Below are 17172 nucleotides of genomic sequence, written 5' to 3'. Positions count from 1 at the left end.
ACTCGTGATCAAATTTCGTCTATAATATGTAATACAAATGATAGAATACACGCAGCTACGAAAGAAATGCAGGAAAACTTTAAGCTAGAATTTTTCTCTAAGAAATAATGACTAATAGTAATAACTCAACAAATCATACATTCTTTTATTAATAGCCGTGAGTAAAAAATAGAATACATTTTGATATACAGAACGAACAATAATCTAGCCCTTCCTATAGGTATAAAAATTTCTACCAAAAAACTTAGAACTATAAAAAGAAAATAAAAATGTAACTTATAGTATGGGAAAAAAAATATAATAAATAAAAAAAATTTGATCAGCTTCCAAAACTTGCAGCTTTCCTGAAGAAAATTTCCGTCGAATGTTATGCATATGCTTACAATGACAAGGAGGCAACCACTTGATGAAGATATCTGGCCTTTAGTACCTCAAAGTGCAGCCTCAATACAATGGGGGCAGTTAAAAAACACATCATAACTTTGGTTAGCCTTTGGTGCATCAGCATTCTCCAAACTAGCACCCGAGGGAGATCGACGTTGTCGAAAGCAGATTGCTTAGTTTTTCCAATGGAAATGATGCAAAAGAATGTGGACATATTTGCAAAACTACATCTAGTCGTCAGGATCCATTTCCTCATCCTGTTCCAATGATGGTTTTGTCTCTGTTGAATTGTCTTCATCAGGTTCCATCTGCTTATCTAATTCAGCATCATCATCTTGTGAGTCACTCCCGCTTAAAAGTGTCTCTTGGCTGACTTTGAGACCTTTCTCCATCCATTTAGGGCACTCGTCGATATCTTTGTATATTGAACCAAGAATCTCAGCAGAGTTTGATGTCTGACATGAGCACTCTGGGATGGGGTAAGAAAGGAATGAAGCAGGTTTTGACAATTGTAATTCTCTTAGAAGGCCCTCCACAACAATACTCTTGTTCAAATGCTCTCTCACTGAAGAAATCCAGCTGCGTTTGGGATGGTATAGATTCTCACTGCTGCTATTGAATAGTTCTGCCAGTATTTTCCTGATGAACACAATTTAGGCCTCCTGTCAGAACTTTAATATAATAAAGTGAAGCAATTTTAACTAAAGGGGGTTCATTTCTCCTAGATCTATTTTTAACAGATATGCATTGGTCTTCATCTGACATGAAGAGCCGTGTTTTTTATTTAACAAAGTTACCATCATATCTCCAATGTCTGAGTTCTGAAAAGAACACACACAAATATACCACATGAAAATGTGGTACCTTGAAAAAAATGCATTTAGAGCAGAAGAAGATTCCATTATTCATAGATGAGGTGAGTAATCAAGTATGAAGTAGTGCCTACTTGCCATGATAATAAGTCCTCCCCAAACAGAAAAGCAAAAGGCAGACAGAATAATACTAGAAACATGAAGTGCAATCATAGAGTACTCAGTTAAAAAATACCTATCTGGTCTGTATGTTCTTAATGCTGCAACTTCATAAAGCCGGTGCCCCATAACCAAATTTGAGAAATCTGGCCATCCACTGCCGTCATTATGAAAACCAGGAAAAAAAACATCTGCTTCAACTGACACTATATAATCAATAGCAGCCCACAAGAGTCTATGTGCCTGATTCCTCAAATCTGTTGGTGAGGGATCTGGCTCTACATCCTTCTCAGCAACCCAACCATACCATCCTTCCTTCTCATGACGGTAAATAGGTCTGTCAGGAGGAGGAGGAAGGGGCCTAGGTCGGGGACCAGCCTTGTCCCAATCTTCTTTGGACTTCTGTGGGCTTTTAGATGGAAGCGTTTCAAGAAAACTATCCTCAAGAGGCTTTTCAGGGCCAAACAAGTTTAACAACTCCTGCTTGTTGCACAATGAGGTGCGGTCTACCAAGTTGGTGTACATGGCCCGGAGAGGGATCAGTATCCTTTGACCACCAAAGATTTCTGAGCCAGCCACATATATTCTGGTGAGCGGAGGATATCCCATGGCTCGAAGCAGCAAACCTACCTGTAGTACAACAAAACTGAAGTGCATTACAAACAAAGAACTTAAGGAACCATAACCAAATTTCAGATGGATAACTGGACTCCAGATAATGGCAAGGATATGTCCAAAAACTACCACTCAACTCAAAGTGGAAAGATGAAAGTCTGAGCCTAGGGGAGCACAAATTCATAGATGTGGCAAATAGTAATTAAATGTCTACAAAAACAATCAAGCATGCAAAATAAAAATTATCAAAAGTAAAAAAAGTATCCAAGTTCAGCCATGATAAGCAGACAAAACTTCCCAATTATTAAAAAAAATACAAAGTCTCAAACAAAGCTTTAGTATGCACTGTCAATTCATGGTTACTGTCAAGAAGATTATCGGAAAGGATGAAGGACATGCATATACATAGTCCAAAATAGCCAATTTGCGACAGCGTGTTATTATTTTCTATTAGGCAATAATGATGTTGGTTTCAGGTAGTGAGAGATGCAATAGGCAATGCATTTCGGCTTTGCAAATACTGACATACTATTTATCACCAAGAGCAACTTGATTAGGAAGGATACATTCAACCAAGTACATTTTGGAATTTGGGCGAAGTCCTAAGATAATTGATTTTGTGAGCATATTTCTAGTATTGTGTAATATGTAATCTCAGCGGAGAGTCGGTGGCACATACTTTAGATGGAGAAGCTTTTTAAGTTAAACCAATCATAGCAATTTCAGTTTCCAGCATGTTTCTTACTTTTATGGCAAATTTGTCAAAAAAAACCTTTTAAATGCATCATTTTGAAAAAAAAATAAATAAATAAAACCTTTTAAAAGCTTTATCGTAAAAAAAAACCCGAAGTTAAAAATTTTTTGTTGAAGAAAACCTAGTACCACTAATTCACTTGATTAATCTCTAATATCTTCTAATTACTCTCTAATTCTTAATTAACTATTTAATAATTGAATTAATTTACAAATAAAAAAAAAAAAACACAATCACCACTCAAACCACCAGCCCATCCACCCTCTAACCACCAACCCATCCTCCCTCTTCCCTGGCACCAGCTCCCACCACCGGCGACCCAACTCCACGTAACCCTCCCCCTTCCCTAAACCTTGACAACTCACCTACTCACCTACTCACCTCCTCCTCCGTTCTGCCATCACCACATCGAGTTCCAATTTCCTCCTCTTCCTCCGCCATAACCGCCGTTGGATCCCGCTCCGCCGTCTCCGCCATTAGAGGCGACGCAGAGGTGAGGGAGATTAGGGATTTGATTAAGAGGGTAAGATCGAGAAGGAATAGAGAGAATAAAGGTAACTGGAGGAGAAAAGGGAGGATTGACGAGGGGGACAAGAAAGAGGGGAACAACAGATCGAGAGTTGTGATAGATGCTTTTGAAGATGATGCCATTGATGGACCTTCGAGATCGATCAATGGTGGCTAGGTGAGTTGTCGGGTTTAAGGAAGGGGGAGAGTTGCGGTGGAGTTGGGTTGCTGGTGGTGGGAGTTGGTGCCAGGGGAAGGGGAAAGGTAGGAGTGTGGCTAGGCTGGTGGTTAGAGTGCTGGTGATGGATTTTTTTTTTTTTTTTTTGTAATTTATAAATTAATATAATTATTAACCTGTTAAGTGAGAGTTAGGGGGTGATTAGGAGAGATTAGTGGTTAATTACATGGATTAGTGGTAGAAGGTTTCTTTGAACAATTTTTTTTTAACTTCGGGTTTTTTTTTACGATAAAGCTTTTAAAAGGGTTTTTTTTTCGCAAAATGGTGCATTTAAAAGGTTTTTTTTGACAAATTTGCCTTTTACAAATTTATGGAACATCATCATTTCAGTCCATAACTAAGCAATGTATGAATTGATTTGAATCCCTCAACTACTTCAATAAATGTAAAATAAAAATATGCACAAGGTGCTTCTTATTATTTAGGGAAGTCCACAACAATAAGATGGAAATTCTGGTCTGAAGTAGTACCTTGGTATACACTAGGACGAGCAGAGGTATCCAAGACTCCAAGAGCAATTTGGTTTTAAGTTAGGTAACGTGACTGAACAAAAAGAATATGAATTTTTTGAACTTTTAATTCAATGTATCCAAAACAATCTCCAAAATACACATCTTTGTCCACTTTCTTAGTTATCCCTCTAAACTTTTTTCACTCCCCTCACCATGCAAGAAGCCAAGTATAAGAATGAAACAGTTCAGGATTCTAAAAACTTGCTTGGTCTGATACTGTAACACAATTGAAGCTAATATAAAGATCTTGGTTGACACCAATGTCCTCTTCTCAGACTTTAGTAGTTACACTTAGCATTTCATATCAAAATTCACTAATTCATGTGCCAGACATAATGGGGACAGACGTTAGTGGGCTAGTCACAGAGTTTTTCAGTAAAGACCAACGTAAAGGAGGTAAGAATTACTTTATGACTTTATGTAAACAAGGTAGATTACACAGAATATGATAGTATTACTAAGAAAGGTGTAATACAAGAGTTCATAGGATAAGAGAGACCGTGATGGGCACGATAGCAAGTACTTCCGTATCTTGGTAGGTAGAGACACCCTTCTCTAACAAGGGGTGGAGTATCAAGAAGAATTTTCCTTCTAAAAATCAATTCACTGCAATATATCCATTAGTTTCCAAAAAGTACTACTATACTGAAGTTTTAACAAAGATAATCAACATGCTCCAGGAGGAGCCCAATAAAGGCTTTAAAGTTTTCATGTGGTCCTGTTTTATTCCCCTCTTCCAGTCCCTCTAATTAATTTCCCACAAACCCAGCCATGCCCCCAACAAGCCACATGCTCCCATCTCATTACACAATGGCACCTAATCACATGCCAACAGAATCCAATCTTCTTTCTCTTCTGATGTCTTTCTCTCATATGAATCATATCTCTCCATCCAGCCCCTGCAACACCATGCCTCCAACAAGCTCACATCCTCTTCTCAACAATGATCTCTCCCAGAACCTGATTTTTTTTTCCAAACTATTACACAATAATAGCTTTTTTTAGATAGAAGGTTTAGGAGGGAAAGGGAGAGATCAGTTTCATCTGGATAGCAAATTAGGAGGTTGATTGAAATGAAGGAAAGGGAGATGGAGGAATTTTATTACCTTCATTGGTTTAACAGAAATTTTAGGGATAACAATAAAGAAATAACTTATTTACCGTTATCCTCTGTTCCTCACTTCCTCTACTTCTATATCTCACTTTCTCATCCATGATCCATCTCGGTTTTTGTTCTACATATTCAGGGCAGGGTGGTGTGGTATGTGGCATAGTGATGGTGTTGCGTGAAGGTAGCTATTGCCACTGAAGAGTCCTTGTTGGTGTTAAGTGGCATGGCCAAAGGGGGTGCTAGGGAAGGGATGGTAGGTGTATAGACAGAGGTTCTGGAGACATGGAAGAAATAAAAAGGGCACAGTAGAAAAATAAAATCATAGGAGCGACATCTCTTTTACTTTTTTGAAAGTTCTGATTTACTGAAATGCATTGACAATGAAGGCAAGTCAACATTTATCTTCATTTGTGTGCGAGTCGGTGAATGAGTGGGGGATTGAGGAGGCCGCGGGGGGAAGAAGGTGAAGCGAAGCAAGGAAGTGCACTTGAGTGAGTCCTCGAAATCAATCTAATTACACATCTCCCTCTGATCTTGAATACCATAAGAACTGGGTTTGAATGATACAAACTCATTCTCAAATTCATATGAAGGTGAACCAAAGACCACCTTTGGCTGAGAATCATGTTGTATAAAAGATTTTACTCAATGAAGCTCAATCAGATCAATGTCCATCATTCAAATGTGTGGAGCTCAGCATCAAATCTTAGTGTTAAAGATAGCAGAACGACAAAACAGCCTTTAAAGCTTTCTACACATCATAGGATTTCAGTCTCTTGTTTCCATCAATAAAAAATTTGAAACAACTGTCTTTTAATAAGGATCAACACAGTGATATGTTCTAATAAACTTTTCTCACAGCTGGAACAGGTCAAAGTCACAGAAGACACTGTTTATGAAAATAAAAATCTCAAAGGTACTGAGAAACCAGAGATGTGCAGCAAAAATAAGCTCTTAGTTCAGGTTTCATATGAAATTCCAGAAACAATTTTCTTGTTACATATAATTAAGATGAGATCAGGAAAACATTGGTTACATGATAAGTAGGCTGCAACAGGTTTATGTTTCATATATTGTAACAATAAGATCAACCAGAATAAAAAAATCTCATTCACTGTGTATTTCCGACCCCCCCCCCCCCCCCCCTCCCAAAAGGAAAAAAAAAAAAACACACATACACACACACACACAATTCTGTGCAGGAGTTGAGCCCTTTTGTGTCAAGAGTGGACTAAATAATACAGATAAATACAGATATTAATCTGATAAATACCTCTTCAGGCATAAGGGGGCAAGAGCCATTTATCTTACGAGCATGTGAATCAACACTTAGCTCTTCTCTGATAATGCGTTGCTTGATCATCTGTCCTCTCCTATACTGTATGAGTTCAGTATGAATATCCTGAAATGCAGAGTAATAGTCAGCACATAATAACAATTAACCTTGTAATGGAATAAAAAATTGTTCCACAACCAAACGAGGTGGCCTAAATACTTTTCTTACTGAGGAGCATGTTATGTTGCTACTTAGTCCTATGCATATGCATAATCCAACTAGAGGAAAAAGCTAGCAGCATTTTCAATCTTCAACAATTTGATTTGTCATCTAAAACCTTTGACAAACAAGAATTTCAAATTCTATATGGACCAATCCATCACCCTTTTCATGAAGACTTGAATAATGTGGAGGTACATAACCTAATAGCCTATGCCCATTATATAACAGAAAAGGTAAAGCTGATGCATAGACATGCATTGACTTACTCGTCCTCTATATTAAAGCCCTTCATAGATTCTTTCTATACACAAATCCAAACATCTAGAGGTACATAACCTGATAGCCACCAGGTGCAATAATACATAATCAATAATATATAATCTTGTGGATATCCTGATGCACGTCATTACTATACAGCAATTCCTACCCCATCTCACAGGAGTTGAAGGCATCAACGAGCACCTTTCATCACAAGTTATTCTCTTTACAAATTAGAATTTAAAACTCAAAAAGTGAGTCTGTAAAAGTAAACCTGAAAAAGCTCTGCACAACCATGATAAGCTAATGCATCTCTCACAAGCCCCGGATGATAAGCAATGTACGGTTGGCCAGAAGCCCTTAACCTGAATAGAAAAAGCACTCTTTAGATCATATGTTTTGTAACTATTGATGCAATAGAGTAACAATTTGCAATCATGGAATTTTTATCATTCTCTAAAACCAGAAAATACTTTAAACATGAACCAATTCATCAGAAAGCATTCAAGAAGTATTCTCTTCTCAGCTGAAGGGGCTGAACATCTAAAGGAATCAGAGGTGAAGGCAAAATCTTTGATACATGTTACTCTCTCTTCCATTATCAACAGCATAAGATCCAAAACCAATCCAATCAGGCATTGCACTGAGCTAGGATAAATTTATTTTCTCAATTACTCAGTTCAGATACTAAATTAACCATTAACAAATGCCGATAATTATAACTTTTTTCCAATTACATCACTTTCGATGTTGCTACGAAATGGTGGCTATCTATACATGCATTATTTACCTCTTCACAATTTCATGCCCAAGTGCCAGAATTTCCGCTCTAAAGTGCAGTGCATGATAAGCAACCCTACACCTAAGCCTTTGATACTCCGCCAAGCTAGGAATAAGGTCATCCTGGAGGAATAACCATGAGCAAAAAGTTCATAAAACAAGTCTTTGAACCAATCTGATATACTGCATTGAATTAGATAGGCTGACACCATGTTTTTGTTGATTAGCAATTAGTTCTATATACAATTCATAATTGCACAGGTTACAACTATACACACAGGACTTCCTTAGTCTTCTTCGAATCAATGCATTATCATTACTGCTTAACCATCCAAATAAAACACTAAAACAGGAGTAGGCATATAACAGAACACATAAGTAATAAGGATAAGATAACAAACAAGACAAATATTTTTACATTTGAAAGTGTAAACAAACAATAGAGATAATCACGCAGTTAAGATTGTTGAAGTTTGCAATAGAATTTCCATTCTGTATAGGCCCAAGTGAATCTATTGACTTGAGTGTTGGACAAATCTCTCCCGACTTTTTAAAAGAAAAATCAAACTGAGGTCTCCCACAATCCATGAATCAAAACTTGTTAAAGAGAAACAGGATGTAACGGACTCAATGCTCAACAAGGGTCATGATTGGATTACCTATTCTAGAAGGAGAAGGAGGGGTCAGCAGCAGCAAAATGGAATGTCAGGAAATGCACAGCAAGCACAGGGCAGTCACCAAGCACAGCAGCATCATCCAATCAGGGGGGAGCCTTGACAGCTGCCATAACAACTTTTGTTGTTTTCTCTTTTTTGGCAGATTATGTATATATAAGAAAGGGAGAGTGGGATGTGCTAGGTAGGCAAGATCATAGTAATTCATAGGCTAGAGAGTGGTGCCCTAAAGGTACTAAAATCAGAGATTAGTAGCCTCAAGCTACCCTTGTCTTGTTACTGCCATTTTCATATTAATCAAAGAGCTGCCCATTTTCCTCAAAAATCACATCTTTATTGCATAACTTAATATTAATACAAGTAAGTAACCACTAGAGTGTTACAAGTGGTATCAGAGCGGCGGTCCTGCGACCACCGGCGCCAGAAACCACCACTCCGTACTCTGCTTTCAAAAAAAAAAAAAAAAAAAAAAAAAAAAAAAAAAAAAAAAAAAATGGTCACATCTGCAACACAGAGGTGTGATAACCTGGATGAGCAAATGGCTGGAGTTCAAACTCGATTGCAAGCCCTGGAAACGGCAATGAAAACACAGGAAGAGACACTTAAGAAAACCTTGAGTGAGGCCAATGAGAAGCTAGATAATCAAATTGAGCTACTCCGGCAGCAGCAGGAAGCTCAGACCGCTGCGAATGCCACCACACAAGCACAGTTCTTTGAAGAGCTGCGAAATTTGGTGAGTCAGAGGCATCACGAACAGGGGCCAGGCTATAACCATGAGAATCGCCACCTGAACGGCGGTGGTGATTACCATTGGAAGCCGAGGAAGCTTGATATGCCCATATTCGAAGGCATGGACCCGGATGGGTGGATCTTAAAAGGGGAGAAATATTTTCTCCACTACCATCTCACGGAGGAACAGAAAATGCAGGCGGCCGTCTCGGCGTTGGAGGGGGACGCGCTTAGGTGGTTTCAGTGGGAAAATCGAAGGAGGCCTATTGCTACGTGGGAGAGCCTGAAGGCGCGGGTCTTGCGTCAATTCCGGCCAACTCACGCCGGAAGTTTACACGAGCAGTGGCTCGCCGCAAGCCAGGAGACGACGGTCATGGAGTATCGGAAGAAATTCATCGAACTTTCAGCGCCGTTGGAAGATATTCCCGAAACAATTATGATGGGTCATTTTATACAAGGACTTAAAGACGACATTAAGGCTGACGTCAGACTCATGAATCCGTTTAACCTAGAACAAGCCATGGAGATTGCGGGTCGGGTCGAAGAGAGAAATCGGGTCGGCGGGTTTAGGAAACCACCCGGTTACTTCGGATCGGGTCGACCCACTACCAGCGCAGCTGAGTCATCTGGATCCAAATCACCCGTCGGATCTGGCCTCATTAACACCTTTGGAACCCCTGCTCAACAAGCCACAACCTTCAAGGGATGGCCAAAAGCCCCGATCATCACCCCGGAGTCTCAGGGCTCCGTTAATCTTCCCCGATCTACCGCCAGTTCAACGGCGCGATCCGGGGAGCCGCGGCGACTGACGGATTTCGAGCACCAAGAACGCAAGGCCAGGGGCCTTTGCTTTAGGTGCGATGAGCGTTGGAGCGTGGGCCACCGCTGCAAGAATCGCGAGCTTAGTGTGCTGCTGCTCGGCGGCGAAGAAGACGACGGTGCTGGGCCGTCCAAACCACCTGAACTAGACTCCAGCGACGACGAGGTGGTGGCCGGAGCCACCCTCTGCTCTTTGGTGGGAATTTCGAGGCCGAAAACCATGAAATTGGAGGGGAGGGTCGGTCCGAAGTCGGTGGTGGTATTGGTGGACCCCGGTGCCACACATAACTTCGTGTCAGAGGTTCTAGTGGCGGAGGTGGGTATTCCGGTGAGCGGGGACCGCGAATTTGGAGTATCTCTTGGGAATGGTGATGTAATTGGGGGAAAAGGGAGATGTACATTTGTGGTGGTGGAAAACTTCCTGCCTCTGAAATTGGGGAGTGCTGACATGATTTTGGGAATTGAGTGGTTGGAGAAGTTGGGTTCGGTCACGCATAATTGGAGGACACATATCATGAGTTTTATGATGGGTGAACGGAGGGTGACCTTGGTGGGCAATCCCGCGCTAGAGCACTCTAAGGTGTCGCTTAGGGCCATGTTGAGGGCTTTAAGACATGAAGGGGAGGGCTTATGGGTAGAAATCAACCACGTGGAGATAAAACCGAGGGCAGGAGGAACCGAGCCACTGGTGGCAGCACCACCCCCGTGGTTAAGGGAGGTAATGGAGGAATACCGGAGTGTTTTTGCTGAACCTAAAGGATTACCACCGAAGAGGGGACATGAACACTCAATTGTGTTGAAAGAGGGGAGCAATCCGGTGAGTGTAAGACCCTACCGGTACCCCCAATTTCAAAAAGATGAGATTGAAAGGATGATTAGGGAGATGTTGATGGCCGGAATCATCAAGCCTTCGGTGAGCCCCTTTTCAAGCCCGGTTTTGTTGGTTAAAAAAAAAGATGGCTCGTGACGTTTTTGTGTAGACTCTCGTGCCTTGAATCGGGAAACAATTCCGGACAAGTACCCCATTCCCATCATCGATGAGCTCTTGGATGAGTTACATGGGGCGGCCATTTTTTCCAAGCTCGACCTCAAGTCGGGCTATCATCAAATCTTGGTGAAGGAGGAGGATACTCCCAAGACCGCTTTCCGGACCCATGAGGGCCACTATGAGTTTTTGGTAATGCCCTTTGGGCTTACAAATGCTCCCGCCACTTTTCAAGCTTTGATGAATGAAGTGTTCCGACCACACTTGAGGAAATTCGTGTTGGTTTTCTTCGATGACATCTTGATTTATAGCCCCGACATAGAGAGTCATCGTGAGCACATGAGGGTGGTGTTAGGGTTACTCAAGGAACATCACTTGGTGGTGAATTTCAAGAAATGCGAGTTTGGGCAGCAGCAAGTAGCTTATTTGGGGCACGTGGTGTCCAACAGTGGGGTGGCGGTGGACATGGAAAAAGTCAAGGCCATGGTGGAGTGGCCTACTCCGAGAAATTTGAAGGAGTTGCGGGGTTTTTTGGGGTTAACCGGCTACTACCGGAAGTTCATTAAGGGGTATGCTCAAATAGCTAGACCCTTGACCGAACAACTTAAGAAAGATAATTTTGGGTGGTCAACCGAAGCAACCAAGGCATTTGATCAGCTCAAGGCTGCTATGGTGGCTGCCCCTGTGCTAACGATGCCAAATTTCAGCAAGTTGTTTGTGGTAGAGGCCGATGCCTCGGGCTATGGCTTAGGGGCGGTGTTAATGCAAGACTCTAGGCCTATAGCATTTTACAGCAAGTTATTGGGCCCTAAATCGCAAGCAAAGGCCACCTATGAGAAGGAACTAATGGCGATTTGCTTAGCCATTGTTAAGTGGCGCCACTATCTCTTAGGCCGTCATTTTGTGGTGAGGACGGATCAACAAAGTTTGAAATATTTGATGGAGCAAAGGGAAGTGGGAGGAGATTATCAAAAGTGGGTGCGCAAACTGTTGGGTTTCGACTTTGAAATTCAATTTAAGCCGGGGGCTAGCAATAGAGTGGCGGATGCCCTCTCTAGGAGGGGTGGTTCGGAGTTGGAAATGGCAGCCATGGTCTCTGTCCAAGGTGTTAAGTGGGAGGAGCTGGAAAAAGAAATTGAAGAGGACGACCTCTTGGGAAAAATAGCAGCAGCAGTGCAGCAGGGAGGGGGGCCGTATGTGGGGTACTCCATGGAGAATGGCAGGTTGTTGTTTAAGGGAAGGGTGGCAATTCCAAAGTCATCCACCTTGATTCCCAAGCTCTTGCGAGAGTACCATGATAGCCCTATTGGAGGACATCAAGGAGAGACTAAAACCTACTTGAGGATTGCTTCGGAGTGGTATTGGATTGGGATGAGGAAGGATGTAGGGGAGCATGTGCAACGCTGCCCCATCTGTCAACAAGCAAAGCACTCTCAAATGCAACCCGCGGGACTCTTGCAACCCTTACCCATTCCCGAAGCCATATGGGAGGACATCTCCATGGACTTCATTGAGGGCCTACCCAAGTCAATAGGGATGAATTCTATCTTGGTTGTGGTAGATAGACTCTCCAAGTATGCTCATTTTATCGGGCTAAAACACCCATATAGTGCTGCCACTATAGCTGCCATTTTTGTGAAGGAAGTAGTCAAGCTTCATGGGTTTCCTAGTTCCATAGTCTCGGATCGGGATCGCATTTTCATGAGTATTTTTTGGCGAGAGTTGTTCAAGCTACAAGGCACGGACCTCAAGAGAAGCACCTCATATCACCCACAAACCGATGGTCAAACGGAAATAGTCAATAAGACCTTGGAAACTTATCTAAGGTGCTTCGTGAATGGACAGCCGAAATCTTGGGGAAAGTGGTTGCATTGGGCTGAATTTGCTTATAACACCGCTCATCATGAATCAATCGGGTTTACCCCATTTCGAGTGGTCTATGGAAGGGATCCTCCGAAGCTAATTAAGGTGGGGAAGGGTCAAACTCCGGTGGATAGCTTGGAGGTTTGGCTACAAGAAAGGGACTGGGTGCTTGAAGACCTGAAGATGAACTTGCTTCGTGCACAGCAAAGAATGAAGGCAAATGCTGATTTGAAGAGACGAGAGGTCGAATTTCAAGTGGGAGATTATGTCTACCTTAAGCTACAGCCATATAGACAAAAATCTCTTGCTAAGAGACCTAACGAGAAGCTCTCTCCGCGTTTTTACGGGCCATTTCTGGTGGAGCAACGCGTGGGAAATGTGGCCTATAAGCTGAGTTTGCCTGACTCTTGTCGCGTACACCCTGTGTTCCATGTCTCCCAATTGAAGAAGGCACTTGGCAGCCAAGAAGTGAGCCCCACCATACCACCCCAGCTGACAGCAGAGCTGGAGCTGCTGGCAGAACCAGAGCAGGTGCTGGCTGTCAGAAAATCCAGCAGCTCTCCTTCTCATCTGGAGGTGTTGGTTAAGTGGGAACATTTGCCCGTGATGGAAGCCACTTGGGAAGAAGCTTCTCTCTTAAACGAGCGTTTTCCTTCCTTCCACCTTGAGGACAAGGTGAGTCTTCTAGGAGGAGGGAATGTAACGGACTCAATGCTCAACAAGGGTCATGATTGGATTACCTATTCTAGAAGGAGAAGGAGGGGTCAGCAGCAGCAAAATGGAATGTCAGGAAATGCACAGCAAGCACAGGGCAGTCACCAAGCACAGCAGCATCATCCAATCAGGGGGGAGCCTTGACAGCTGCCATAACAACTTTTGTTGTTTTCTCTTTTTTGGCAGATTATGTATATATAAGAAAGGGAGAGTGGGATGTGCTAGGTAGGCAAGATCATAGTAATTCATAGGCTAGAGAGTGGTGCCCTAAAGGTACTAAAATCAGAGATTAGTAGCCTCAAGCTACCCTTGTCTTGTTACTGCCATTTTCATATTAATCAAAGAGCTGCCCATTTTCCTCAAAAATCACATCTTTATTGCATAACTTAATATTAATACAAGTAAGTAACCACTAGAGTGTTACACAGGAAAGGGGAATATTGCAACAATGTAATTCAAAAATGATCTACATTACAATGTTCATTGTAAGAGGCTAAAGTTCTTTTATCTAGCATAGGAAGTCATACATTGCATTGAAAGAACAAAGTCATTTAAAGACCAAATACACAGTACACACTGTATTATGCGCTCAATTAATTACATGCTACCACTGAAATTCATATTTTCCATCCAGTAGCATCAATACCAATCATAGTGAGCAAGATGCCACTAGCAAGTAACAGGAATACAAGATACTAAAGTAAGGAGAAAACAATACCTGTAAACATCCGCCATCATATAACACTAAGCCAATAACCTTTGTTTTTTTCAACACTGGTAAAACTTCTGTAGTATAGTAACTTGCCAAGGCAGACCGTGTAGGCTTAAAAGTTGGAAACTGTTTCTTCTTTCTAGCTTCTTTCAACTTAGAAGGCAAGGTTTTTACAATTTTAATATCATTTTGCAAAGCTGCTAGGAACTGCTCCTCATTGTATATGTAAGAAAAGCTACTGTACTTTGAGCTGGAACAACATGCAACAAAAAAATATTTTCATCATTTGGATTGCTTGATGAAACTGTAGGCATCACCATATTTAGCAAGGAAACTAACGAAACTAAAAGACAAAATAAGTGAGAACCTGATGCCTTTAGACTGGAGACTTTCTTGAATCTCTGGGATGACCAAAGTCGCATTCAAAAGTCTAGCTACGGCAACAAGATCAGCAATCTTGCAAACAAAAAACATATAAACCTTAGAAGAAAAGGTCGAGAAAATGTACTAAATACCATAATATCTGTAAGAAAAAAAATGCAGCCCAAGAATACTAGAAAACTTCAACAATGTATACCGAATTTCTTATCTTCTCAAATCCACCAAATATTTTCGCATATATAAAACCATTGCTTCGTACAGGCTCTACAACAAGAAATTAAAGATATTTTAAGATCAATATAAAATTTAAGAAATTGAATGCAGAAAGTTTCACATTAGAGGGAAGTGGCAAATGTAGTAACCAAACCCTTCCAAAAAAAATTCACAATGGGAAAGAAATGTTCATCATCATCAATAACAATAAGTAGTGCATAGAAACGAACAATAATTAGCGTATATCAAACTATAAATTCCTTTACATATTATACAAAATTCGACATTTGCCCACGAAAAAAGGTCACTAATTAGTGGATAGATAAAAACAATAATTAGTGCATGTCAAACTATGAATTCCTTTACATATATACAAAATTCGACATTTGCCCACGAAAAAAGGCCACTAATAAGTGCATAGATAAAAACAATAATTAGTGCATATCAAACTATGAATTCCTTTACATGATATACAAAATTCGACACTTGCCCATAAAAATAGACCATTAATTATAGCATGAATAACACCAAAAATACCAAATGCTACCAAAATCTGAAGAACCACTTGAGCAACATATTCGAAACTTCTTCACATCAACTCAAACAAATACAAAATAAAATGCCCATCAAAATACTTTACCAGGAAATGAAGTTCTAGGATTAGAATAAGGCTGTAATGACTGAAGAAATCTCACATTTGCCCACAATTTCTTGTACCCCAAAACCTGCATCAATAAAAAAAAATCATCAAAATTAATTTTTTTTCATAATACCCATCAATTATAAACTAATTCTAATGCAAGAACATTAAAAATTATCCAAAATTAAAAACCCATAATTAAGTTTCAAAGCAAGAAAAACGATCTTACCGGGCCAACCCCAACAGATAAATCATCAGGAGAAACAGTGAAAGTAGCAGAATGAACAATATCAACAGTAGAATATTTGGCAAGAAATAAATGAACAACTAATGAAACAATGGATAAGATCAATCCTCCTAAAGCAGCCCATTTGATTTTGGATCTGAATATCATAATTATTTTCTCAAATTTGAGATCTGTAAAAACATTTGAGTGAAGAGAGAGAGTGTTTGTGGGAGTGTGTCGATGTTTTTCTTGCCGACTCTCTCTCTCTCTTTCAGAGTGTGGAAGGAAGCAAAGAAGAAAGCAATATTCTTGAATTGTTAATGTTAATTTTTCTGGAAGATTTGATTTGACTAATTAATCACTGTTTTAGATGACTGGGTTTGTAAGCAACAGATTAAAATTTAAGAGAAAAGGGTATACATGAATATACAAACACAATACACTCGTGAATTGTGAATGTGCTGCGAGCTGTGGGCATTCAAATTTCAGCAATAAATGAAACTATGGATGGATGGGGAGAGCTACTTTGAGTTCGTATGTTTTCTTTTGGGGCGAAAAGAGTTATAAAGGTGAAGGATATATTCGGGATTTGGTTCTAAGTTTGCATTAATAATAGGGTTCTCTAAATAAGTACTCGTATTTCATAGATTATATTAAAACAAAATAGTGTAAAATCTTTGGGTAATCTTTTAAAAAATTTGGCAAGTTATTTTTTACAGGATAACATTTTGTTTTAGTCATATTTTACCACCACTTTTTAATATTAATATACTACATAGGTGAGATCATAATGCTAGAATAGTGTTTCATTCAACACTTGATAACTTATGGTAGAGGTGATCAAATTAACTAACTTCACTCACAAACTATAAACATAAGTTACGGAGTAAACAATAATAATTTAGGCGAGGGCAATCAATTTTAAACATGAACTGTGTGAAGCCCAATGCAAGCCAATTTTCGACTAAATACAGTTAAGATTACGACGTTAGACCAATGCTTGAATGTTTCTATTAACACTTGTTCTCTTACGTTGAAATTCAGTTCAGTTCAGCTTAGTTCAGCTCAGTTCAGTTGAGCTCCTAATTTCCTTCTCTTATAAAATATTCATTTCAGTTCAGTCCAACTAAGTTCAGTTCAGCTGAGTTCAGTCAATGAGAACAGGCCCTTACTATCACTCAATAACTACTACCCTTTGACAATAATAATGATTTAGGCAAAAGCAACCGGGTATAAACTTCATTTGAGTAAACCCAATGCAAATCTAGTATTGAGGGTGTCTCCAAAAATTATAGTTTGATAAATTATAGCTCTGACTTTTGCATGTCTCCAAAAATTCATTCATACAAGCATACAATTGTTGTGCTAACTGGTAACTGCAAGTGCATGTACAACCCTTTGACAACCCCCTGATAAGTAAAAACTACGCGGTCTCAGTTTCGTATCATGAATAATGTCGCATCTCAGAAGCCGCCCAAAAAATCTTTGGAGTCTAAGCATTTTAAGAGAAAATGTTCAGCCGAGGTCATCACCTTGGCTTCTTTGGCGTCTAAGCAGTTTAAGAGAAATCTTCAAGCAAAACCTGAAT

The 17172-nt window shown here is 40.2% G+C and overlaps 1 protein-coding gene across 1 annotated transcript; it reads right to left on the bottom strand.

Moving 5' to 3' along the window:
* Nucleotides 1-38: 38 nt before the first annotated feature.
* Nucleotides 39-15895, bottom strand: LOC145605479 (protein EMBRYO SAC DEVELOPMENT ARREST 30-like). Its single transcript, XM_081661538.1, has 10 exons — nt 15588-15895; nt 15359-15443; nt 14702-14769; nt 14492-14580; nt 14131-14374; nt 7639-7751; nt 7123-7213; nt 6366-6494; nt 1432-1985; nt 39-1023 (listed from the first exon to the last, which is right to left on the bottom strand). Exons 1-10 carry the CDS (start codon nt 15750-15752, stop codon nt 615-617), a joined length of 1947 nt encoding a protein of 648 aa, XP_081517664.1. The 5' UTR covers nt 15753-15895; the 3' UTR covers nt 39-614.
* Nucleotides 15896-17172: the final 1277 nt, after the last annotated feature.

The sequence above is a fragment of the Chenopodium album genome, chromosome 22 (genome assembly GCF_948465745.1).
Source record: "Chenopodium album chromosome 22, dcCheAlbu1.1, whole genome shotgun sequence".
NCBI classification, from domain to species: Eukaryota; Viridiplantae; Streptophyta; class Magnoliopsida; order Caryophyllales; family Amaranthaceae; genus Chenopodium; species Chenopodium album.
The sequence above is the reverse complement of the archived record's forward strand: the minus strand, read 5'-3'. Positions and strand labels throughout refer to the sequence as shown.